This window comes from Gastrolobium bilobum, unplaced genomic scaffold (assembly GCF_033153095.1).
Source record: "Gastrolobium bilobum isolate Gb01-03AN ecotype WA unplaced genomic scaffold, APGP_CSIRO_Gbil_v1 utg4283, whole genome shotgun sequence".
Classification (NCBI taxonomy): domain Eukaryota; kingdom Viridiplantae; phylum Streptophyta; class Magnoliopsida; order Fabales; family Fabaceae; genus Gastrolobium; species Gastrolobium bilobum.
Window position 1 is genome coordinate 109,603 of NW_026896420.1, and position 26,844 is coordinate 136,446.

General features: G+C 33.2%; 3 protein-coding genes across 3 annotated transcripts; 1 reads left to right on the plus strand and 2 right to left on the minus strand.

Moving 5' to 3' along the window:
* Positions 1 to 247: 247 nt before the first annotated feature.
* LOC133299644 (uncharacterized) lies at positions 248 to 4,074 on the minus strand. Its single transcript, XM_061499128.1, has 4 exons — positions 3,823 to 4,074; positions 3,275 to 3,733; positions 469 to 572; positions 248 to 278 (listed from the first exon to the last, which is right to left on the minus strand). The coding sequence occupies exons 1-4, from the start codon at positions 4,072 to 4,074 to the stop codon at positions 248 to 250; spliced, it is 846 nt and encodes a 281-aa protein (XP_061355112.1).
* A 12,900-nt stretch (positions 4,075 to 16,974) lies between these two features.
* Positions 16,975 to 20,896, minus strand: LOC133299651 (zinc transporter ZTP29-like). Its single transcript, XM_061499134.1, has 12 exons — positions 20,833 to 20,896; positions 20,517 to 20,575; positions 20,260 to 20,352; positions 20,076 to 20,165; positions 19,861 to 19,942; positions 19,679 to 19,734; positions 19,416 to 19,472; positions 19,173 to 19,213; positions 17,809 to 17,876; positions 17,499 to 17,555; positions 17,292 to 17,409; positions 16,975 to 17,008 (listed from the first exon to the last, which is right to left on the minus strand). The coding sequence occupies exons 1-12, from the start codon at positions 20,894 to 20,896 to the stop codon at positions 16,975 to 16,977; spliced, it is 819 nt and encodes a 272-aa protein (XP_061355118.1).
* Positions 20,897 to 21,557: 661 nt separating this feature from the next.
* On the plus strand, positions 21,558 to 22,719 carry LOC133299650 (cytochrome c-type biogenesis protein CcmE homolog, mitochondrial). The gene has a single exon (XM_061499133.1). It carries the CDS (start codon positions 21,681 to 21,683, stop codon positions 22,461 to 22,463), a length of 783 nt encoding a protein of 260 aa, XP_061355117.1. The 5' UTR covers positions 21,558 to 21,680; the 3' UTR covers positions 22,464 to 22,719.
* Positions 22,720 to 26,844: the final 4,125 nt, after the last annotated feature.

Consider the following 26,844-nt stretch of genomic DNA (forward strand, 5'->3'; position numbering starts at 1 on the left):
GAGAAACTGCAGTCTTGGTCTCTTGGACGCTGCAGCAGAAACTCCACCCACGAGAATATCAGTGATAAAGCTTGCGAAACTTTTCTCTGATGTGGCTGGCGCAAACACAGGTGAAACAGTTGAATGATTGAATCAACATAAGGCAGATAACATGTTGCTTTGCATTCTGGCATGACAGGATATTGCAACCCTGCACTTGAATAGTTTGCATATGAAACTTGTTGCTGATATAAAGTAGGCCTTTGAGTCACATGTCTCCCTTATCAACCTCCAGAATCCTATACATTTTAGTCATTAGTAAACACATAGCACAGTGCATACATCTCTTTAACTTTCAATTACACCTATCTTTCATCCTACCACACCGGTGATAAGGATGCTCATAATTGGAATGCTTATATCTTTCATAATTATAATAAATAGAAGTATACTTGCAACTAAAGGTCACACCGCATGAATAATAAATACCATGATTCCTCAGGTCTTGTCTCCCCAGTGAACATACTTTCATTTGCATTGCCTTTCCCCTTTATAACAGCACCATCAACAGGAATTTTGGCACCAGGAACAATCTTAATTACGTCATTATTAGATTAACTATTTCTTTTGTATAAGTTCAGTATCAATTTCTGTGTCCCAGACGACATTATTAGATTAACTATTTGTATAAATAAAACTTCACAGCGGTGTAAATAGGCCAAGTGATTTGTCGGGGCCCAAAGCTTGACTTGCTTTAAGTTTAGCTTAGCCTGACTTGTTTAATAAATAGAACAGGCTTAAGTTTTAAAAAAAGTTTGTTTAGCAAATAAGCCCTTAGAGCTGGCCTGATATATTATTATAATAAATAATGGATTAGTGTTTGTCATTTTAAAGGACATAGAATTGTGTTATTTTAGTCAAAATTACAGTGTTTATACTGATAGAAAGCGATGCACAATGGAAATCAAGGGGGAAGAAAGTAGGATATTTTCTTTAATTTAAATATTAAATAAAAACACTCATTTTAACTAAAATGATCATCATTTAAAAGGACAAATATTTTTCTCATAAATAATATATTTTTATGTCATTGAATCATTAACCCTACTTTTTTTTTATTATTGTCTACTGACATTCTCTCATGGTCACAGTTTCACAAACAAGCTCTCTGACTATTGGTCACCCCTTGCCTCCCTCGATCAGTTACAGAATTTGATGCATTTATAGTCTTAACATTTGGATTTATGCGGGTTTGAAAAAATACATTTTATAATTATAAATGATTTAAGTCAAGCTTAAGATAAGCTTTTAATTTTTCATAAACAAATCAAGTCAAACCTAAAATTTAGCTCGTGGCCTTGTACCAAGTTAATGGGTCAAGCCAAACTCAAAATATTTTTCATAGGCTTGACTCGGCCCAACTCATTTACACACCCTTATAAATAATAATATAAAAATAATTTATAAATAGGTAAGGTTATATTTATAGGATATCTTTGCTTACAACCATTTATCTTTAGATTAAAATCAAATCAACATTATCAACTAATGTTGATTTGATTTTAATCCAAGAATAAAGAAAGTGAATATAAGAAATTGCAAGTTAAAACAGGTTAGCTTAATTTAATAAATAATTTAAAGGTAAAACATGATTTATATTCATAAGACAATTATATTTTTCATCAATGTGGTTCTAGTTCTAATATGTTATATATGATTGCAAACTCTATTCGTATAACTACTAATTTAGTTTTTAATTAATATTACTTTCTTCTTAATAATCAAGAATATGATTAGAGTTACGATCACATTTGTCAAGCTACTCATATTCAATATCACACTTTCGAATTAAGTATCATTGTTGCAACAATGAGCTTCTCAGGCTTGATCAATGAAAATGACTTTATATCACATAAGATGTGCTACATGTTGTTGCAACTTCAATCTTCTTTCAATGACATTTCTTAAAAAAGAATGTGCATGGTTGAAAACTTCATGTAAGCCTTGCGGTGTATTATAACCTTTAAAATCAGGAATGGGATACATATACGGTGTTGGATACCCTTTTTCATGTTACGATGTCAACATCCACTGCATAATACTTTCTTAGAAAACTAAAAGATTTTTTTTATTATTTCAAAAACAACTGGATAAATGTATAAACTGGAAATGTTACATCAAAACATAAGTATTATATTTTTTAGGAGAGCAAGGAAACACACTTTCTATTTCTTCAAGCACAAATGAAAGAATATGTATGTTATGGGCAGTTCAAGACCAAACAACAGCAACGAAAGTGAAAAACATGTCAAAATTGCACACTAACATGACATTGAAGTGAATTTGATCATTCACAGGAGGAATAACAAGAATATGCGATCTATCTATAGCTAGCACAGATTCATCCATAAAAATAAAGCCAATATATTCAATCAGTAGATTAAAAATCTAGAGGCCACAATTTCCTTCACCAATGAATATAAAGTGTCTAGCACTTCACCAAACTTCATATTCTAATCTATTCCAAATTTATTTTTAACATTTTAATTTGTCGTTGTGTCCAAAAATGTCGTTGTGCCCAAATAAATAGAGCAAATGACTTCAATGATATCATTTCTTTAGATGGATGTAAATCACCTCTTACTCACCAACATGTTTTGATGTTTTAACACAACATTTGATTCCACCCTAAACATTATGTATCTTCCACCCAGAAGGTTTTTAGAACCCAATTTCATCCAATGAGCATCTAAATCACTTGCCTTGCTTCATTACATATTTCGTAATATATGATCCATTCATTTCTTGATAAAACTTTGCACATTTCCTTTTTTAACAATTATCATAGAAGCTTTGGTTTGATTAGAAGTCATTTTTATCTTCCAGTCATTGCTTGCATAAAATGATAGAGACCAACAGAAGTGAAAAAGTTGGTAACTGCTTAAAATGGCATTATACTGCACATAAAAGGAGAGTGAATAATTATATATGTGACATGCTTACCATAACTGCTATACTTAGAGATTAACCCAAAAATTAATATCATCACCAAAAGTATATAGTAATTGAAATACATAAATATAAATATAACTACAAACACATCAAAGTATACACATAAGAAACATAGATAATAGTAAAGTCATTCAAACACCAATAGTTTAAACATAAAACTAAAAGCAAAATAGATAGAGAATTAAGTCCAACGTGTAATGTTAAAATAACAAACATGAAATCAAATCTTAACCTAATTATGGGAGTTTTGATTTAATTTATACTTGTATAAAATCCAATTCACTAGCTTGCCAATTGAATCTGACAATGACATAATAATAATAATTCTACTTTTGTCCACTCTAAGCAATTCTACTGCATAGCAAAATTGTTCATCATCCAGTTTTCCCTCGTCATTGAGAGTTTTGAGTATTTTAATGCAATTTGGAATGGAAAACTGTCCACGGACTTGAGATTTGTCTGACATTTCAGCAGCTTCAGTTGTGTCATTGCTTATTTGTTCCAATGTCTTTTGCATGCTTACCACTGGGCTAACATGTTTATCGAGATTGAATTCTTCATCCCCATATTTAACAATTTCCTTAGGCATAGCTCGAGTTACATTTATGGCATTATCTTCAATTGGTACACCCATTGCTAGTGGCCATGCATGTTGACTTGTTATTGTCACTCCAAATATGCATTCCAATTCTTCACGAAATTTCAGTCCTTGAAATCGAAACTTTGCATATTTTGCATTATCCTTCACAATCATAGAAAGAAACTTATGGACAAACCCAAATTTTCAAATAAATATGAAATAACTAAACATTTAGAAATTAGAATACTTACCTTAATCTTGGCTTCCCACCATGCATCATCAGCTACAATAGTTCCCATCTCATGATTCCATCCCAAACCCGTTTCTTTGGCCAGTAATTGTTTCCATATAATCAAATCACTCCTCAAACTATCCATCCTATTCTTCAATTGCTTCTGAGTATAACTTTTATTAGCACGTTTATTAAACTTATCAAGTATAGCTTCCCATCTCTTATTTCTAAATCCAATTCCTGATTTTCCAGTAGTACGAATCTCGTCCATACAAATTTCAAGTAAGATTTTGGTAGTGATTGAATCCCACTTCGCACTTTGTTTTTATTTTCGTGAAATTTCAAAATTATGCAGAAGCCTTCCTTTGCTATCCATAAACTGCAATTTATGTTATTCAAGCATTAAAATAAGGCGTAAAGTATACACATAAGTTTGATAAACTATCAGCAATTAAGGTATTTGACAAAAGAATGCAAAAGAAATGTTAACATTTATCGATAACTAAAGAAGAACAAAATTCAGAAAAATGTGCAAAATGAACGTGAAAAACAAGCATCATTCACCCTAATCATACATTTTTCCTCAGTCAAGTCAATGTATTGTATAAAAAATCAAGAAATAAAAAAGGAAAAGAAGAAGGAAGGATTCTGCTTAGAATGTTGAGTTTCATAATGGGGACAACAATTTGAATGCCGGAGAAAGGAAGAAAAAGAGGAAAAAACACGCAGAGCAGGAAGAACAGTTGAAATGCCAAGCAAAATGAAAGGAAAAAGAAGAAGAAGAAAAGTGGACTGATTAAAGTGGACTAATTCTATAGTTATAAGCTAATCTATTAAGAAAAATGGGACCAAATGGAAACGAGTCAACCCACTCGTGCCATAGAAAACCAAAGAGTCGTGTGAGATAGTCAGAGAAAACTAAAGAGTTATTTGTTATGATGGAAGGGTCCAATATTAGCCATATTCCAATGAGTCCAAGCCGTATAAAAAATAGACAATTTTTTTAAAAATGACTTAGATATTGTTCCAGGGAGGATCCCAAGCAATACTTGGGGTGTGTATGACAATCGTTCCGTTCCCTTATACTGTTTCTGAAAAGAAACAATTATTTTCTATTTTTGTGCATCGGAATAGTTTTTGAGAAAAAAATGTGTTTGATAACATGTTCTATTTTTAATCTGAGAATGAGAATTGCGTTTGATAACACAATAAATAATATAATAAAAAATAATTCATATTAAGCATAATTTTTTTTTTTGAATCATAACTTTTTGTTCCATATGGTGTGGTGGTGGTGGCGGCAGTGGTGGTAGTGACGCCAGTGACTGCGGCAATGGTGGTGGTGGTGGCTACGATAATGGTGGCGGTGGTTGGTGGCATAGTAGTGGTGGCATGGTGGTGACATCAATGGCTGCGGCGATAGTGGTAGTGGTTGGTGACGGTGATGACAGTGGTAGTGGTGACAGCAGTGACTGCGACGATGGTAGTAGTGGTTGGTAACGGTGGTGGAAGTGGTGACATCGTGGTGATGGTAGTGGTGTGGCGTGGTGGTGGTGGTGACAGCAGTGGCTACAATGATGGTGGTGGTGGTGACGGTAATGGTAGTGGTGGTTGTGGTGATGATGATGACGGTGGCATGGTGGTGATGGTGGCGATGACATCGTCGTTCGTGGTTATGGTGATGGTGGTGGTGGCATCGTCGTCGTCGTCGTGGTGACGATGACATTGGTGGTACAACGACGGCAGCGACGATGGTGGCAGTGGTCGTGTCAGAATGATAGTGGTGATGGTGATAATAATAGTGGTGAAGAGTTATTGAAAGAAATAATTGTTTCTCATCTTGTACCCGTGTACAAAAAAAGCATATATGCAGCGTCAAGACATTGAACAGAAGATATATGCTGCTTATCAAACACATATACATACATAGATCACAGAGCAAGCATATATGCTGCTTATCATCAATTAAATAACAATAAAGATGGTATTTTTGTATATAAATAAACATTGAACACAAGATATGTAACTAACTGCTGAAAGAATGCAGTGTCAAGACAGAAATTAAAGCACGCATCCACCTTTGAATGCTGACAACCAAAATTAGCATATAACAAAGATAAAAAACACATACAATAATATTAGCCAATCTAAAAAGGAGAGGAAGGGGAAGAACAAAGTACTTTAAATATCGTCACACTGATTGGACAATGGTGGCCGCAATGTACACCTTCTGACAGCAAGGACTACGCAAAAGGGAAACGGGTGGGGAACAACAATGGTAAGTCTGAAGGGGAAAGAGGAAGACCAAGCGTGATTGAAGAAAGAACACAAAAACTTAGAAGAAGAAAGGAATGGCTTGTTTCATTTATCGTTTATGAGTACAAAATCAAGAGGAAAAAAATGAGGTAACTTGTTATAAAAAAAAAAAAAAATGAGGTAACCGTGAGAGAAAAGGAGTTTAGGTTTAAAGGTTAAAATTTGAATTAAATTTTCTAAACGAGGATATAAATGAAAAAAAATCAATTAAAAAATTTGGCAAATTTTTAAATGGAAAAGCGATATCCTTCTCGAGCTTTTATTATAATTTGAAGTGGTAAACAAAAAGTATATTATATTGGGAAAAGTGTTTGTCATCTTAAATGACAGAAAGTTATGTCATTTTAAGAGAGATACAAACACAAAAAAATTGAATTTTAAATTAAAAAAAACCAGCCACTTTCTCTCCCATGATTTCCGTTTTTATGTGTCTATCTCTCTCCTAAAATAACATAACTTATGTCATTTAAAATGACAAACACTAAACCCATATTATAACCTATTTCTTTCTTTCTTTATAGTCCTTATATTTTCGGATAGTCTATCATATTCATTATTTGATAAATCAATTGGATATGATAAGTTTATCATGTTAGTTCACTTTAACCTGTCCCAACAAGATGGGTAGTGATCCTAAAGGAGATTTGGGTTAGGAATAAATATAATAAAATAGTAAATATCTCACCCCTCTCATTTCAAATATAGTCATATGCTCTTTCTTTATAAACTTTGTTGAGCACGTGAGGGTAGCCTTTGCCATGACTAGCCACCGGCCATCGGCCACCTCTATCATTCACTATGGCCACCATCATCCATCAACCAATCACCACGATCATCACCACCTACCATCATCATGAGCTATCAGCCACCACCATTGTCTCTAACTACAACCACCCTAACCAATCCAACAATCACCACCATCAATCAGTTCCACAATTGCCATCGGTCATTGTCGGTGTTACCACTACTTCCACTGCCCACACCCACTGCCACCATTGCACTAACCTCCATCATAATCAATGTAATTATCATTAGCCACAACCAATATCTCTCAACCAATAGCTAGGCACCGACATTCACAACCACCACAATTATCATCAGTCAGCCACTACAATTGTCACTAGTACCATCACCACCACTTCAATCGGCCACCCACCGCACTAGCCGGCCACCACCACCAACCATTGTCACTAGCCACCAAAATATTAACAATCAATTTAAAATTTTATTTTTAAAAGTTTATTTGGTGAGAATAATTTGTTTTGTTCAATTTTTTTGTAATTTATTTATGTATTTTCTTCAAAATTGTGATTTATAATTTTTTCAATAATTTAAAATAAGAACTAATGTCTAAATAGGTAAAAAAAAAGTAGTTTAAAAATTAAATTTTAAAAAATCATGTTATATCCCCTAAAAAGTGGTATTATTGTCAATTTATATCATATCATATCATGACTGGTTCACTTCAAACACTAAATAGGTTAATATTATCCTATCAAATTGTTTATCTAATGCACAACAAACATAGGATAAAATATGAGCTTACCATTCCATTTTTTTACTCTTATCCAACTCTCCTATTATATCTTATCCATCAAATGGGCCTTTTCATACTAGAGGTAGGATTTTTTATTTATTTTTTAATTGCTGGATGTGATTTGAAACTCTAATTATGGAGGGTGTTTAAAATTTTGAATGAAATTCAGTAAATTGATTAGATAAAGTTAAATTTGATATGATTTTATTATAATATTTCAAGATTAATTGATATGATTTGACTTTAATGATTTAATGATAATTTCTTTGTTTTGACCTAAGGTTTTCAATATACATATACTTGTTACATGATATCATATATTTATTTATTTGGTATTTTACTTTTCACTATAGGATTATAACATATAATTTTTTTCTTACCGTATAAATTACTATTGACAACGTTGATCAAGCCTTAAAAAATATTATATGTGAGAAGAATTCAGAAATAATAAAATATACTCAATTGGTACAGACCAAAAAAAAAAATATACTCAATTGGTAACGGTCGCAATGCTCAAAAACTATGAAGCATGGACCCGTCATTTTACTTGTTGGACACCGACACATTTTGAACATTTCGATATGCAATCAACATTTTGAGGCACGCAGTTAATGCTTCGATATCGATCAATGTTTTTCATCACACGGTCAACATTCACACGAATCCATATTTTGTTTTATTTTATCTTTTTAACTAAACATGAAAAATTAATTTATAAATCAAATACTTTCTGTTATAGAATTTGATATAAAAATTAACAAGGTATGAAAAATTATTTTTACTTTATATTTATGTTATGAAATTTGAATATTTGATTAGTTATGTGACTTATTATGGGCTATTATATGTATTAAATGTAAACTATATAATATATATTAAAATATTATTTAATATCAAAACATGTCCTAACATGTCAAAATCTAATATTTTTTAGAATTAACATGTCAAAATGTCATGTCTCGTGTCCCATGTCGGTATCGATCCTTGATAAATCCTCTTGTAAAGACATTTTTTGATCTTTCACTATTCCTAAATCAAAATTGTAGAAGAAATATATATTTCGAAAAATGATAAAATATATATGCTACTTCGACGAGAACATAAAGAAAATATAGCAAATAATCTCTAAATGGATTTTGGATATGATTACCTCTATTTTATTTTTATTTTTACTATTTCATTATTAAAAAAAAATTATATATCAATATGTCTTTTTTCTCAAATAATATATCAATATGTTCTTGTTTAACCAAACCCTAATTATGAGTAAGTCATTTATTCGATTAAGTATCAGTCAAACTTTGATCAAATGAAAATAGATTGATATATAATTTCAAAAGAAGTGCATATTGATATATAATTTTGAAAATATAAGCAAAGTGATAAAAAAAAAAGGTGAACTAGAGCTAAAATGATCAATCAATTAGGGATAACCAATCTAAACATAAACTAGTATACTAGTATTGTAATATACATAGGAAATAAGATTATTAGAATATTGATTATTAACAAACCAACAGCGACGCTAGAAAATTCTGTAAAGGGGTGAAGATATCAAAATTCACACTAAATTAGGCAAAGTAACATAGTAGTGGTTCAATACATAGTCATATTTTAAGAATTCTATAATTTTTCTTCGTACATAAGGAAAAATAAGGATGAAGGGGGCGAATTTATGTTACAATACATTTCCTTTTTTAAGTAGATACAATACATTTCTTTTAAGTTTGAATGTAGTCTAAGATAAATGCATTTGACGAATTTGAAGGAGGCGATTGGCCCTCCTAACCACTCCCTAGCTTTACCTACCATTGCGACAAACCAAAGTATATATCTTATCAATTGGGTTTTTGACCTTTTTACTCTTCATTAATCAATTAATAACCATTTTGCCCCTTATTTGAAACTATTTACCAATTTGCCTCTCTTTAATCGATTAACTTGAAGATTTAATCGATTAAATGGTCAAAACTGGCAAAAATGGTTGACTTGAAGATTAATCGATTAAATCTTCAAGTTAATCGATTAAATCTCCTAATCGGCAATAAATGTCAAATCTCCTCCATAAACAAAAGCAGATTCCATGCATATGAAGCAAAACAGCAAGTTAATAAGAGTAGATTGCGATTTGTATTTAATAGGAGCTGATTGTGTTTTGTATTTAATAGGAGCTGATTGTGTTTTGTATTTAATAGGAGCTGATTGCGTTTTGTATTTAATAGGAGTTGATTGTGTTTTGTATTTAATATGAGTTGATTGCGTTTTATTAGGAGTTGTCATTTTACGAGTTGGTTACAGATTGTCACCAATTCAAATTTATTTGTAATTTAAAATGGCAATTCCTAATAAAACGCAATCAGTTCCTATTAAATACAAAACACAATCAACTCCTATTAAATACAAAACACATTCAACTCTTATTAAATACAAAACGTAATCAGCTCCTATTAAATACAAAACGTAATCAGCTCCTATTAAATACAAATCGCAATCAATCAATGCTTTACGCTCATTTGGTATATTTTATCGATTAAATATAAGTTTTAATTGATTAAATCAATTAAGAGGGAGATTTAATCGATTAGATCTTCAAGTCAACCATTTTTGTCAGTTTTGACCATTTAATCGATTAAATCTTCAAGTTAATCGATTAAAGAGGGGCATATTGGTAGATAGTTTCGGATAAGGGGCAAAATAATTATTAATTAATTAATGAAGGGTAAAAGGGTCAAAAAGCCCTTATCAACTCCATGTGATAGAAGTAGGGGTGTAAATAGGTCAAGCTCAGGCTTTGATAGCCAAAATTTATGTAAAATATTTAGAGCTTATATTGGCCTATTAATCTATTAAAGACTTGATTTATAGGTTTTGTCTGCTTTATTATAAAAAAAATAAAAAGCCTCACATGGCCTATCAAGTTGCAAACTAAATTTTATAGGCTCAAACCAAACTGAAATATAAAAGATAAAATTTCTTATTCACAAAGATCACATGAAATAATATTTTCATTAACAACGCATGAAATAATGTTCATAAAAATCACATGAAAAATTCATTTAATAATGTTCTTAAAATTTCTTATTCACAAAGATCACATGATAATATTTTCATTAACAACACATGAAATAATGTTCGTAAAGATCACATGAAAATTCATTAAAAATTCTCAAGCAATTTTTTTAGTGAGCATTCTTGTCCTGTTTTGATTTATCATTTTCACTTTTTGTGTCCCTCAAATGTCACCTTCTTGAAAAATAGCTACTTATTTTTTAAACAAAGTAATGACCAAATGGTGGTGGAGGTGGTGGTGATGGCAGTGGTTGCGGCGATGGTAGTGGTGGTTGGTGACTACGGTGGAAGTGGGGCATCGTGGTGTCGATGGCGTGGTGGTGGTGGTGACAGCAGTGGCTGCGATGATGGTGGTGGTGGTTGGTGACGGTGATGGTAGTGGCGATGGTGGTGGTGATGATGACGGTGGCATGGGGGTGGTGGCGATGGATGGAGATGGTGGCGATGAAATTGTCGTCGTGGTTGTGGTGATGGTGATAGTGACATCGTAGAATGAAGACATCGTAGAATGAAGACATCGTAGAATGAAGACATCGTAGAATGAAGACACTGTCAGCTACATGACCCCACCAACTTAGGACTTGGGTCACAAAACAGTATCTTCTTCACTCTCTCACCCACGACCACCATCTGCGAGTGATAACGGCTTTGGGACCACTTCCAGCACATTGCATTCTTGAACCCTAATCACCTTTCTCGATATACACATATATACCCTTGATTTCCATATCATCAAACTATTGGTTTGTGAAACTATATCTCTTGTTGTTAGCCATTGGTTCCGTATATACAACTACTAGCTCTCTAGCTAGACATTTGTTTTCATCTCCGAACAAATAGTAGTATAGGAGGAAATTCGTCATGCCTCTCACAATTGAATATGATAAATTATTCAACTTTCACAATATTCTCCTACACTTTAATGAATCAGCAGCAGAATTTAATCAACCTTCCAAAGAAAGAAATTCTAGTTATGATTGAAGGTCACTTGGTGAAAATTCATTGACTTGCGCCACCAATTCTAAGCTTAAATTCCTAAGATCAAATACAAACCATGAACTCCCATAACAGTTCAACAATCTTAGAAGGAGACATTAAGTAATTTACACTTAATTGAGACTTTGATTATTTAAACAAATATAAGAGGTTATGTGAAATACAAATTATGCTTGTAAGTGATGCCATTGTAAGTGATGCCAGTTGGAATCAACATGTGTTGTATCCCAAATAAGTTAACATCCATAATCCCCAGCTTGAGGGGGAGTGTTGTAAATAATAATTATTTAGTTATTATTTAGTCATTTATTTTTTGTATTGGGTCAAGCCCATTAGGTCAAAATTAGGTCAAGTATTCTCTATAAATAGAGAACCCTTTGTACAGATTATACACAATTCAATAATATTTCAAATATCCTTTTCTTTCAAGTTGGTATCAGAGCCTGTTGGTATCAGAGTCTGGTTCTCAACTTGGAAGAAAAGGGTATTTGAAATATTATTGAATTGTGTATAATCTGTACAAAATGTTATCTATTTATAGAGAATAATTGACCTAATTTTGACCTAATGGGCTTGGCCCAATACAACAAATAAATGACTAAATAATAACTAAATAATTATTATTTACAACAAAAAAATATAAATAAAATAACTGTTCTACATTAATAAATTCAGTGTTTACGCATAGATTTATTTACAAACACATACATAAATAGATCACAGAGCAAGCAGATACGCTGCTTATCATCAATTAAATAACAATAAAGATGGTATTTATATATATAAATAAACATTGAACACAACACATAAAAGAATGCAGTGTCAAGACAGAAAAGCACACATCCACCTTTGAATGCTGACAACCAAAATTAGCATATAACAAAGATAAAAAACACATACAATAATATTAGCCAATCTACAAAGGAGAGGAAGGAGAAGAACCAAGTACCTTAAATGTCGTAACACTGATTGGACAATGGTGGCCGCAATGTACACCTTCTGACAGCAATGACTACGCAAAAGGGAAACGGGTGGGGAACAACAATGGTAAGTCTGAAGGGGAAAGAGGAAGACCAAGCGTGATTGAAGAAAGAACACAAAAACTTAGAAGAAGAAAGGAATGGCTTGTTTCATGTAACGTCTATGAGTACAAAATTAAGAGATAAAAAATGAGGTAACCGTGAGAGAAAAGGCGTTTAGGTTTAAAGGTTAAAATTTGAATTAAATTTTCTAAACGAGGATATAAATGAAATAAAATCAATTAAAAAATTTGGCAAATTTTTAAATGGAAAAGCGATTCCTTCTCGAGCTTTTTATTATAATTTGAAGCGGTAAAAAAGAGGCATATTATAACCTATTTTTTTCTTTTCTTTTTTTGTACTTCTTATACTTTCGGATAGGCTACCATATATTTATTATTTGGTGAATTAACTCGATATGATAAGTTTATCATATTAGTTCACTTTAATCAGCCAGCAATAAGATGAGTAGTTATCTTAATGGAGACTCGGGTTAAGAATGAACATAAAATAAGATAGTAAATATCTTACCCTTCTCATTTTAAATATAGTCATATTCTCTTCTTTACAAATTTTGTTGAGCACGTGAGGGTAGCCCTTGTCACGACTTGTCTCTATGCCATCGGCCACCTCTATCATCTATTATCGCCACAATCAACCAATCACCGTTATCATCACTACTTACCATCATCCTGAACTATCAGCCATGACGATTGTCTCTAACTACCACCACCCTAACCAATCCAACAATTAGGATTGGGGGAGATCAGGATGAAAGAATTTGGGAGAAAAAAATAAAAAAGAAATTTAATAATTTTATTATGCATGAATTATTCGCTTATATATTTGTCCGTTATTTATTAACGAACAATTGCAATTGAAATTCAAAATGGAATCAAAATCTTAATTTGAATTAAAAACTAAAAATACTTTCAACATAACAATCCATAAAATAATTCATGTAACCAAATTTGAACAACAAAAATAAAAATAAAAAGTCTAATTAAAAACAAATTACTCTAATAAAGATAAACTTGCGAACCAACAAGTCACAAAAACTCCAAGCAGCAGCATCCAGTAAACTACTATGTCACATAATAGTGCACATAGCGTCTGGAGTATAAAATGGATGCTTCTTATATTGTGGCGGTGGCTGAGGATATGCCATGAACGGAGTCTCGTAATATCCTCGATTGCTGGTATAAGCATCCGCTCTCATTTGGGGATAGTATCTGGAATCGTGATAGGGATAAGACATTGATCTTCCATAAGGATATGCTCCAACTGGATAACTACGTTCCACCATTCTTCTAACAAAATATGGACCATGGTATGGGTTTCCTCCCACGATATTATAGTCATTGTCATATGTATAATGCATTTGATCATAATAATCATATGGGTAAGAATAAGACCCATATGGATAACGGGAATAAGACCCATATGGATAACGGTAGCCGTGACCTGACTGCACCACCAAGTACATAATATCATATAATGTAAGTCAAAATATCACTACTGATGGCATCAAAATCAAGAATAAATTGATAGATCAATAGAAAAGGGATAAAACAAACATTTCAGTGTTATCACTTACCATCCTCCTGGATACAAATTTGGAGCAAACTAACTCAACAGCTTCACAAAGGACAGGGTAACTTGATGAAAGAAAGAGACCTATTTTTCCTTCAATTCAAGGAGAAATGGACTATAGAACTATGTTTATATAGTCATAGATGCTGGTAGGGCGTCATGGGCTTGATTCTTGCATATGATTTGGTTTGTTATATTATTTGTTTTCATTTTTGTTATAGAAACATTATGATGTGAATAAAGGAGAAAGCGGAAAATATGGAAATATCTTATTGTGATTATGCTCATTAATTCACACCAATTTTCATTCACTTAATGTTAACTGTATGTATTTTCCATCAAATCTCATCTTCTAATGCTAATCATATCCGGGTTTGGAAAATCATCGTGTGTCAGCGTTCCATCAAATCTCATCTTTTAACGTTTATATATTATACTTGGTTTGTTTTTTCTAAAGTTAATTTAGATAACTTTATCTAATGTTCATCGAAACGACGTCGTTTTGGACGGAAATTATGGTGTTTTTGTAATTTTAATTTATTTCAGGGTTATAATAGTCTTTATCATTTTAATTTTTTAATTTTAAACCCCAAAACGACATCGTCTCGATAAACATTAGACAAAGTTGTCTAAAGTAACATTAGATACTTTTTTTCTCATTATACTTTTATTTAAAAAGAAATATTATTACAAGTTTTTAAACATTAGATACGCTGATTGATGTAATTGCTTTTATTACAATTTATCCCATTTTATAAATTATATACAAATTTATCTATATTTAATCAAAGTTGATGGCTTCATCTTTAATTAAGTTGATTATTAATATTTTTATTTTCTCCTTTGTTAAAAAAAGCGTGTGAAGTGAATTTTAAAAAAAAAATAAAATTAATAGTTAAATAATAATTATTATAATTATAATTATTTTAAAATATTTATTATTATTTCGAATGAAAATTAGTCTCACATATGAAGAGTGAAAGAAAACTCATCAATATTGCGTTCCTACTTTTTTTTTCTTTACGAAAACGAAGTCGCTACAAAAAATGGCTTATTGTGATTATTTAAAGGATAAAAAAATATCATTTTAAAGAACACAATCTTGTGTCTTTTTAGATGATTTACACAAAGTATGACTGGTCATACTTTTGTGTAAATCTAAAAAAATAATTTTTTCTCTCTCTCCAGTCACATCACTGACATATAAAGTGAAAAAATTAACTTTTCATATTTACACAAAGTATGACCGATCATACTTTGTGTTAGTCACTAAAAGAACACAACTTGATTTACAAAAAGAAAAAGAAAAAAGAACACAACTTGTGTCCTTTTAAATAACATCTAGTGACCCCTTATTTAAATCATTCATTTTTTATTTTTTTTTAACTTCATTTTCATTTCCGAAATTTATTACCAAGTTAAGTTGGATTTGGAGCTGGCATTCTGAAAGGAGCTGGCATTTTATTTGGCTAATTTTTTGTATCGTGTATCGCATCAAATTGTAAGATACAGAAATACAATAACAAATAATTAAAAAATTATAATATAATTAATATCATATAAATCTAAATTCCAAATTCCAAATTCCAAAAAGGTCTAATAAGAAAAATACATAAGTAATTAAAGTGCAAACCAATTATTCTCTTACTCATCAATTATTCTCCTACTCATCAATCATTAAGACTAATATTTATCACTACTATCATTATTAACATCTATCAGCGACATAACTAATCCATTATCCTCTTTCAAGAAGGATTCTTTTAGTTTTTTTAATTTTAATTGCAAATTATGTATTTATTTCTTTTTTATATTAAAAATTCTAAACTTCGATTCGTGTATCGTAAAATACTAATAATTATATTTCATTAAAATAAAAAACCGATTCATATGCAAATGGGAACCTAAATTCGTAACCGAAGCAGATGTATGGGCCGGTACCCGGTTATCAATATTCACCGGGCCTCTGGAAAATACAAAGTTTTCCTTTAATTCGTTTTTTGTGGGCCTTGGAATTTTCGATTCATAAATGGCTCAATGGTGTGGCTGGTTTCAGACACTTGTGTCTTGTTTGGAATATAGTCAACAAATTTCATTTTGGATGAATTTAAATTTGAAACCATAGTTTTGATTTATAAAGTATACTTAAGTATTTAATTTTGGCCATAAATGTTTCTAATTTAACATCAAATTAACTTTTTTTTACCTCCATTCAATTCATGGTTGGAGACTAAAATCCCGGTTTGTCCTTCTAAATCATGAATGAGGATTGGCTAACTACAATCGAAACATGCTCTTACATTTTGGAGTATGAAACTGAAAAGTAAGAGGGGAAGAATTTTATTGTCTATACATTTCATATTTATAAGGAACCTTCTCCCCAGTACAACTTTATTGTCTCTACATTTCATATTTATGCTGTGTACGATTGTTTCTTATACCCCATGTCAGAAATAAATAAATATATACAAATTGTGAAATTTAAAAATAACATTATTGTTTCCTATTCTTTGTGATAAACTCTATTCATGTTTGACTGTGCCACCCTCTACTGATTGCTGTACATTATTGTTGCTGTCGTGGAATGCATCTTATTCAGAAAAGAAAAGAGATATAGTTCCCAGCTACAGAGGCCCATTTACTCTGGTAAGCAGATACGTAGCAAATACAGGCTGCACATCCAGCAATACTAAATTATTACTGAATAAGACATTTGTAGCATAAGAGAGAGAATGAGACATCATTTAGTTGTGAGAAGGAAAAGTAAGCAGAACAACACCCTTTGTCTTCTAATATGTTATAAGATCAATGAACAATATTCATATTAATAATTTTTAGTTAACATGCATATTACATAGACAGACATGAAACTGAACTTTAACTTCTACCACATTAGATATTTATTAAGGTAACAATAAAAAGTAAACGAAAGCATTAGCTCTTGAGATTTATTACCTTGCAGACATGAAAGCCATCCCACAAAAGACGGCCCTAACAGATTGCTTCTGTCCCGCATATTCAAAAGCCAATGGCAGCATTTCATGAAGGGTTAGAAAGGCCATAACTCCACCAACTGTAATCATAATTACAACAATCAACAAATATACATAACAAAGTTCCCGAATACAAATTGTGACATTTAGAAATTTTATTTGTGCAAACCTGATCCAAGTATACCCTCAAGAATCTCAGGATTTAAGCTGCTTGGGAATAGACAGGCTACAGAGCAAGATAGCCCGATTGTTAGAAAAATGTATCTATATACATAAAAACCAACTCCTAGGTTGAGAGAGAAAGAGATTAAATGAGCAAGGTTGTATATACATATATTAGGCATGCACGCCTCACCTGACCTTAATATAAAGCATGTCCTCATGAAAATTACATCAAATTACTGCTAATTCTTGATTTCTGATTCTTTGAAAAGAAAAACAGACTAGTATGTGCGAAGTAACAAAAGCAGATGATATACCTATAACTATAACACCCATGAGCCCAGCAAAGCCAGAAAGTGATGCCAATTTGAATGCCTGCCATTTACTGCGACACATCCAGAAATTAAAAAATTAGTAATAATTCAAATTTATAGTTAATGGTATATATAACTCGTGTAACATAAACATATTAACATCAACCATAAATTTAAGATTAATAAATAATTCCCGATGTTACTGTATAACAAAAGAATGACATCAAGTATGTCAAATTTGACAATGTACATTTCGTGTATATAGAATGTTATAAGCATCTTAGTTTAATTTGTACTAAATCAATGGACAAAAAGGCAAAAACAGACTCAGATTTCTTTCTTTTGTTTTTTGGTTACCCTTTTTTTCGGCTAAAGAAAAAGTAACAAAATGAAGAAAAAGATTTTGCTTTACAAAATAGCCATGAGCTTAGAACAACCTATCCATCATCTCCATTGCTACCATCACAACTACTACTAGTAAAACAAAAACCCTAAGGTAGTGTTTGGTTGAGGAGAAATTTTGTAATACTAGGAAAATGTAAATACTAGGGATCTGTAGGAAAATTGAGTTAGATAGGAAAATTTTAAAAAAGTTGTTTGGTTTGGAAAAATTTTACCAAGAAAATTGAGTGAAATTTCTGAATGTGTGTTTGGTTGAAAATAAAAATTTGATGGGGAAATAGATGGAATTTACGAAAGCAACCTTTTCTATAAAATTTTGTACCATTGCAACATATAAGAAGAGGGGTATTAATGTCATTGTCTTCACCCACTTTTTCATTACTCCAGTTTTTGACAAGAATACCATGTCTCAAATAGCATTCATCAACAGTGTTTTTTACCTTCTTAACACACATTTCTACTTAGATAGACAAATGTGTTTGATGGATAAAAGTTATAAAATCTTTCAACCAAACAAGGAGAACAAGGATTGCCACATGCACTTAGATGGGGAAATTTTGAGAATCCCTCAACCAAACACTACCTAAAGGGTGGTCACATACATGAGGAATGCATTACGGCAAAAACTATTTACATAACAGTTCAACCTCCTCAGTATATATATAAAGAACCTTGAGATACACCACCCCAAAAGCTAGCTCAAAGGGTGGGAGTGCCCAAAGCCTCAAAGCCTTATAAACTCCATATTAGTTGCTCATACAACCAACGTGGGACTATATATCTCAACATTATATATTACCCACAGTCAATCTGTTATTTCATATTAATTGTTTTTGAGTTCACTATTTCGTCCTCTAAACAATGGACAATAAACTTCACACTAGAGTATATAGAATCCACCAAGTCATTTGTCAGTTCTAATTGATATCGAAGGCTAAACAACAGAAGCGCATAAAGGTTCCTACCTTTGTGTCGCAAAATAAACAGGAAGTGCAACAGCAATACCCTGGAAATAGAAGATTGTTACAATTGTTGATGTGAAACTAAAAAAAAGCACAATAAAAACAAAGAAAGTTAAGTTAAAATATCAAGAGAAGGCATCGTATTCTATAAGGAGCGAGGTTTTCCCTCATTGCTACTTGCACCAAATAAAATAAAATTATAGCATACAGTCAAAACGGGCCCTCTCACAAGATAAGAATTTATACCTCTGGGATATTGTGCAGAGAAATGGCCAGTGCAAGGTTAAGACCAACACGAAGGCCCTATTAAAAGAAGCATGACACAATCATCAAATTGTAGTGATGACATTAACAAGCATATTAGTTAGTGTATAAGGAAGACTTACCAATTAATTATATAAGTTGCGAATCCATATGTATATCATTAATGCCATTATGGATATATATAACTAACTTCTAATTAAAAAATTCTACATCTTACCACCTAAAATTGTTGACAGAAGTGTTACCTTCCTGGATGTAAGGAACACTGCGACTCCTTCTGGAAAATTATGTAAACTTATACCTGGGAGAAAACCAAAATGACAATTTTAAAATCAAACTTAAAGAAACACTGAATAAAAGAGAAAAATAGATTATGAGAATTCTAATTTCCTCCACTCTTTGATAAGTAGTACTCTTACAGTCATACCTATGGCTGTAATAATTGCACTGGATAAAACTTGGCGGCGACGCTTTTTCATAAAGTCCTTGTTTCCTTCGTCCTCAACTTCCTATTTTCAAGCATGGCATCATATTATAAGAATTTTTAGCTATGTAGAAAATACCACAGCGGCTGCAATGACACTTTTGAAAATGCAAAAAACAGAGGAAGCAATGATTTGGCAGGAAAAAGTTCATTAAAACCTTTCTACTCTTCTCATCTGAAATGGGAGCAACTGTTGGTTCTGGTATAAAATTAGCAACAACAGCAAAGAATACGACACCAGCAAAAAACTAGACAAAAAAAGAACTTTATGGTCAGAACAAATACGAGAGAAAATATGCTAGATTACTTGCATTATGCTGAAGAGTGAAGAGAAAAGCCTACCCAAAGGTTGCCTCTAAGGAAGCCAAGTGAGTTCAAAGCATTATGAGCCAGATCAAAGAATGATATACTCAGCATCAAACCAGCAGCAAAACCCTTCACGGCATGAAAGTAATTAAGCTAGTCAATAAATAAAATTGTAGACTTTATGTCACGTTTCACAAAAGGGGGGGTTATGAAAAGATTGAAAATGAATCTATGCAATCTCAAAACAGATGGATGAAATGGATTTTTTGAGTTTGATGCACCAAAAAGACAACCTGTAACAACCCAAGCATCTTCAAACTTGGAGCTTGACTCATGATTACAAATAGTGCACCTGTTCCACATTGAGAAATTTTTAGCCCAGCTATATATACATACATAAACTCATTGTGGAAAATTTTTATTTTGAAGATATTCTAGTTGATGTTTGGCAAGTAATCCAATTCGGGGGCGAGTCATGAGATACAGACTTTAACCCCTAAGACGGTAATAGAATGGATCAAACATATACTCTCATCTCAGCTACTTCGGCCCCAACTGACCTATCATTATTTCTGAAAAGGCTAACAACGATGGAATAGGAACACCTACCGATGGAAGTGCTGAAGCCACCCAGGGATGAAAGAGCAATACCCAGCATGACCTGAGAATCCATTGGTATGAGAACGTTGGTTTTGGTGATTTTTTTTTTTCTATTACCAAGAATTGGAACGCAAGGAAATTAAAAGATATATATAGAAGAACTGAATTTTGAAAAGGAGAGGGGAAGAAGTGGAACTATACGTAGACTCCACCAGACACGATAAGTTAGGTAAGGCTTCCATATATAGTAATGATAGTTATTATTTTATGTTAATTGAAGAACTCGGTGGAGGGAAAGCCGAGGGAGAAGAGATTTGAATATTCCATAGGTGCAAGTGTGGAACATCAACACAAATTAAGAAAGAGATGAATTGCGTCACTGCTCCACGAAAAGCACTTTCTTCCTCTCTTGCCTCCTCCTCAATCCTATTATCCTCATGCACCATCTTTCTTCTTTACCCACCCCTACTTATTATGTATATCATATAAGGTGAGTGCGTACGAACAATTAACATTGGTCGAATCGAATATATTAATATTGGTTATACTTAGAATATAAAACGACATATGAAAAAACTATAGGCTTTCAAGGCCCATGCTTTCTGGGCCTGGGCTCTTTCTAGGCTTGTGAATGGACCTCAAACTTGAGGACTCACGTGACGTCAGATTTTGTTTTTTGTTTTTTTGTATCTTGCAGCTTCTTCTGTTTACTTGTAATTTTTCGACAGCTTCAATAAGAGTTGGTGAGTTGAATGGTGCTGCCTCGAAACTTCTCGTCCAAGTTCCCTGGCGTATAAACCAAAACCCTAAACCCAAACTCCAATTTTCCTTTTTCATTTTCTCGAGAAAATTCTCAAATGGCCTCTGGACTCGCCCTTAGATTCAGATCTCATCTGCTCCGTAGCGCCTCGCTCTTACATTCCTCTCTCCGCCAACCTCCGATCAGACCCTCGCCGCCGGTATTTTCTTCCTTCTCCAACGCCCGTTCCGTTGACCGCAATTCATCTTCCTTTTTCGATTTCTCCGGCCACCGGTTCCTATCCACGGCGCGGCGCCAGCCGCCGCGGTCGAAGAAGACGGTGGACATCGGCACGCGAGCCCGGCAGCTTCAGAATCGTCGGCTGTGGACCTACGCCCTAACATTCAGCTGCGTCGCGGGGTTCATCGTGATCGTGCTGAGCACCATTGAGAACAATTTGGTGTTCTACTTGACACCAACCGATGTGCTCGAAAAATACTCCAACAACCCGACGAAGAGCAGGTTCCGGTTGGGCGGTTTGGTCCTCGAAGGCAGCGTGGTACACCCGGCTTCGTCTCCCGAAGTTGAATTCGTGGTCACTGATTTGATCACCGATATCGTGGTTCGGTACGAGGGGTCGTTGCCTGATTTGTTCAGGGAGGGGCATTCCGTGGTGGTTGAAGGGTTCGTGAAGCCGATCACGGAGGAGATCAAGAAAGAAGTTTCGGGGAAGAGTGTTTCAGGGAAGGCTAAGAGTGGAGAGTGTTATTTTTCGGCCGCGGAGGTTCTTGCTAAGCACGACGAGAAGTATATGCCCCAAGAAGTTGCCGCGGCCATTGAGAAGAACAAGAAGCTTCTTAAGGCTGCGGCTGCCGCGGAGGAGGGACCCAAGACCTCCTAGATGGATGGTAATCCTCAATTTTGAATTTTTATTTTTTTGGGGCTTTTTTTACAATGTTATGATTTTTGAAGGGATATGGATAATTTAAGACTAGGCTCCGATTTTTTCTGATAATAATTAGGATGTACACGTTGGTAAAGAAGGCAGGAAGGATAATGGAGAGATAGAAATTTTTATTGTTTATGAGGCAACTATGTCTTGTTGTTGTAATGCATTATTGTGCGATGATATTTCTTAATAAATGTTTACAGGGTTTTTAACCAAATTATAATGTAGTTTTCTTATACTTCATTCTCTAAATACTGTTAATTTTGTCATGCCAACTCAATTTGGGTAAATTGCAAAAAAATCAAAAAGGAAGAATGTTTGTGCTGGATTTAGGTTCAAACTTGTGCCCTCTAGCTTGCTGTGGTAACTGGTAAGCTTGTTGAGTCTGTATTGTCAAAACTGATGATGGATTTGAACACTCAAGCTTCACCTGTTATAGTTTTGTCTTGGAAGTTTATCAGAATCTATGCTATTAGAGTTTGAATTTCAAGCAACCTTTAATCGTAAAACTAAAGTTGGTGTAGTTTTTTGTATCAGAATGTTAATTACTTGCAATAATGTTTAAAATGCAAAATTTCCGAGTGTCTAGTTTCATAAGCCATGCAGGGACTTTGAACTTTATTTAATAATGATTCTGATCTATTGCATTTTGGAAATTTGGAGTCCATTTTTTTTTTTACACGTCAAATTTGGAATCCATTGGGAGCATAACCCAAGTGAGGATTATGAGTTATGACAAAGTGTATTTATGGGCTAGAGCCTGAGTTCATATATGCAGCTCTTAGGGTGCTTTTACTTTTTAGGATCGAGCTTGTTGCTGGAGTATATATAGTGTAAAGGCGTCCAAGTTGGGCAACATAACCTTCTTTGTATGCAATAGATAAGAGAAGAATGGGGTGTGGGGTGTTAGAGATATAACTCTAGCTAAGTATTTCAAAACATTCACTTGAGATGAACTACCATATTATTTTGATTTTCCATCTTTTCTTTAGAATGTCCACTAATTTTGATAAAAGAGAATAAGGGCACCAAAAGATTTGGTCATGGATGAATGGACAACCTTAAAACAGTGCATTTGGCTTTAAAGAGTTCTGCCAAGGACAATAGACAGTTATGGATCTAGGAAACACTAATACTTCAACACGGTTGTCATATTGGTGTTGGATACATATCATGTCTGATACCTTCCAGATACCTTTTGATACTTCTAACCTACATCTTTCAATTATTTTTATGAATTTTTATACCAATACAAATGGGATACCACAAGGATTAGATAAATGATGGCATTTTACCGTATCTTCAACATAGTAGATAATTGTGCCGCAATACGTCGCGAGCTACATCGTATGGGCGTTGCGGTGCCTTGCCGCAAGAAACCGCGCCGCGCCACATCGGAATGCAATAGCGGCCATTGCTATCGCATTTGTGGCTATATTGCTATCATAAGACAAAATGTCGATTTTGTCCTAAATTTAAATGTGCAAGAGAAAAAATTTAAGGGTTTTTTAATCTCTCTTTGTCATTTCTTCTATTTCTGTCTTTAAAAAATGTTTCTTTTTGTCATTATATCTGTCATATATCTATTCCGCAACCGCAACCCGTTATAGGACTATGGCGTTTTTCGGAGTTGGCCGCAACATGCCGCAATCCGCATTTGATAACTTTGATCTTCAACGACTAATGCTAACTTATGAAGCATTGATATCTTTATTTTTATTTTTATTTTGGTAGGTTGATATCTTTATTTTTATTTTTATTTTGGTAGGTTGATATCTTTATTTTAATTTAGCATTTATGTTTTTATGTTAATATTATATCATTTTTATATTTTGTATCTTAGCCGTGCCCTTAATTTTTAAAAAATGACATTTGCACATATTAGTGTCTAAGTATTGTGTCCCGTGCATGTATTTATGCTTCCTAAATATGGATGTAATAGTCTAATAGAGCCAAGGTCAGTGCTATACTCTCTTTTATTCTCCACTCTCCAGAGCTTCATAAGCTCGTCTCTCTTTTTCTTTTCCTTCCCCAAATTTGAATTTTGCATTCTTTCATCCCCTTTCTCCACTTACAGAAAGCCAGATGATGGCTAGGAAGAAAAAAGAAAAGAAAAGCAAAAGCATATGTGTTGCAGCGTTTCTGGAGTCTTCTTTCTGTTTTTTCCAATTAATAGGATTATTTGCTTGTGATATGGTTAGAATTAGTAGTTTTCAACTCTTTTCGCAAGTGCCAAACCCTCAACAAAAGAGCAGATGAACTTGGATACTTTGTGTGTGTATTTTCATTTCTTCAAACTTGATTTAAGCTCTCTTTTTTTAATATGGAATAGATTTAGTTGTCTGTGATTTCTTTAGTTCTTTTTACTCTGGTTGCAAGGTAGGCAATATAGTTCCTAACTTCCTATTTCATTGTAGTTTGGATTGCAATAATTATGTTCCTTGTACAGATTTTATGTTTTGAACACACATGTAGCTGGAGTGATTTCCTTTTATTACTTTTGGTGACAACTAGCAATCCGACATTTGAGTACAGAAATTCAAATGTTGTTATCTTAATCTGATTTTAGGCTTAAACATTACATAAGTTCTGGTTAACCAGACTTCAGAGCAGTGCATCAATAAGTCCTATTGGACAAGAGAGCGCAGACCGCAAGGCAGTGGCTATTGTTGTGTTGTTTTGAATGTGCTCGGAATAATAATAACTGTCATATGTATTGGTTGAAGGTAAGAATCTTTGACAATTTGTGATCATCTAGGAATTGGCTGCTGATAATATAAGTTTCCTACAACATCTAGGAATCTCGGTCTTCAATCGTTCGTTTTTGAGACTCGCCTAAAATGTTGCTCAAAATGATGATATGCATTAAGCACTTAACTAGTGTCGTACATGACCCTATGCTAACTCTATCCATATGTTAAGCAACTCTTGTCGTTAACACAAAGGCTAAATGGAAGTATAACCCCATCACATTTATTGTCATCGTTTTGAATGTTTTAAGTTTCGATTCATTACATACATTTTCCTTTCTCCCGAGTCAAATTGGGGAGTAAGAAATAGAATTGATGGGATGAAAATTATATTCTGTTTCACTGTAAATTATCCAATGATTTTATTACATTTTATCTCACTTTTTTTTATTTTTTTATTTTTTTTTTGATAACAACACTTTTTTTTTTTTATTTCATTTACTTACTATTTGTTAAATATCCAAACTTACTATTTCATTTTACTAATTATTAAATGGGTTTAATGTTTCCTGCACGTATGGGAATGGGTGGAATCTAATCGGGAGAAGAGAAAGAAACAGAAAAAATAAATTCCACTTGGTGTGTATTTCTTAGGAAGAAACAGTCATCCCTTATTAAATATCCAAACTTAGTCATTAGGTGGTTAACATTGCATATGCATCTTTTTATTTTATTTTTCCCTTCACAGACAGAAAAGAAAGAGTTACTGGTTTCTTTAGTGAAGAGGTTCTCAATGCTGTGTTTCTCCTGTCTAATTAATTAATATGATTTTTACGCATTTCTTCTCTTCTAAATACTCACTTGGTTTAATACGCTTTGTCACTGAATAAGAACACCGTGCAAATCTAGAAGATCAGAAATATTTGACGATAGAGATAAATCACACCCCAACCAATAATTAGGGAAAAACAATAACATAATATATCAACAATAATGTCATCTACAGAAGAAATGATTCATAATGTTGCCACCAGTGGCCACGAACGCACTCATTTAGAATGAACAAATAAGAGAACAGAATTGAGTAAAGTATATATGCCTCCATGCCGTAGGAAAATTTAATGGCATAGAAGGGCAAGGAGAGAGAGGAGCAATGAGGAGCAAACAAATGCTCCAGAATAAGTCACCAAAAATCCAGCTCCAGCATCCATTGGTGCTGGTGCTGGCGCTGGTGCTTGAAGGAACTCACTATCCTCCGCCTTCACCCCAGTAGCAAACACAAGCCCCACAACAAACACCATGAAGAAAAATACTGCTATGCTCTTGCTAAGTTGTGCCATTTCTCTCAGACACAAAGAGATGTAAAGAAAGACAATAGATACTTAGAGAGGGTGGTGGATGAGTGTGTAAATTGCTTTGCTATCTTGTGTTGTGTTATTGGAGAGAGCCAAGACTCGTTGTTTTATAGGCTCCACTTCATGTTATTGTGACGGTAATAATTCTTATAAAATGAATTAATATTTTAAGTTAATCATATTAATTTGAGTTTAATATGCGTTTAGACGGCAACGTCTCTCTGCTTTAAATACTTTGACGGTTGGTGTAGGACCCGCGCACGCACCAGACAGGTCATCTCATCCTCC

What these genes read in the sequence shown, in the direction of transcription:
- LOC133299651 (XM_061499134.1), bottom strand. Translation starts at nt 20,896, where the DNA reads ATGGATTCTCAGGTCATGCTGGGTATTGCTCTTTCATCCCTGGGTGGC. An exon ending in AGATGCTTGGGTTGTTACAG is followed by an intron (nt 20,353 to 20,516) that starts GTTGTCTTTTTG and finishes CATGCCGTGAAG; the next exon opens with GGTTTTGCTGCTGGTTTGAT. An exon ending in ATGGCTTTCATGTCTGCAAG is followed by an intron (nt 17,009 to 17,291) that starts GTAATAAATCTC and finishes CTGGATGTGCAG; the next exon opens with CCTGTATTTGCTACGTATCT.
- LOC133299650 (XM_061499133.1), top strand. Translation starts at nt 21,681, where the DNA reads ATGGCCTCTGGACTCGCCCTTAGATTCAGATCTCATCTGCTCCGTAGC.
- LOC133299644 (XM_061499128.1), bottom strand. Translation starts at nt 4,074, where the DNA reads ATGGACGAGATTCGTACTACTGGAAAATCAGGAATTGGATTTAGAAAT. An exon ending in GGTGGGAAGCCAAGATTAAG is followed by an intron (nt 3,734 to 3,822) that starts GTAAGTATTCTA and finishes ATGATTGTGAAG; the next exon opens with GATAATGCAAAATATGCAAA. An exon ending in CAGATTCAATTGGCAAGCTA is followed by an intron (nt 573 to 3,274) that starts GTGAATTGGATT and finishes GACGTAATTAAG; the next exon opens with ATTGTTCCTGGTGCCAAAAT.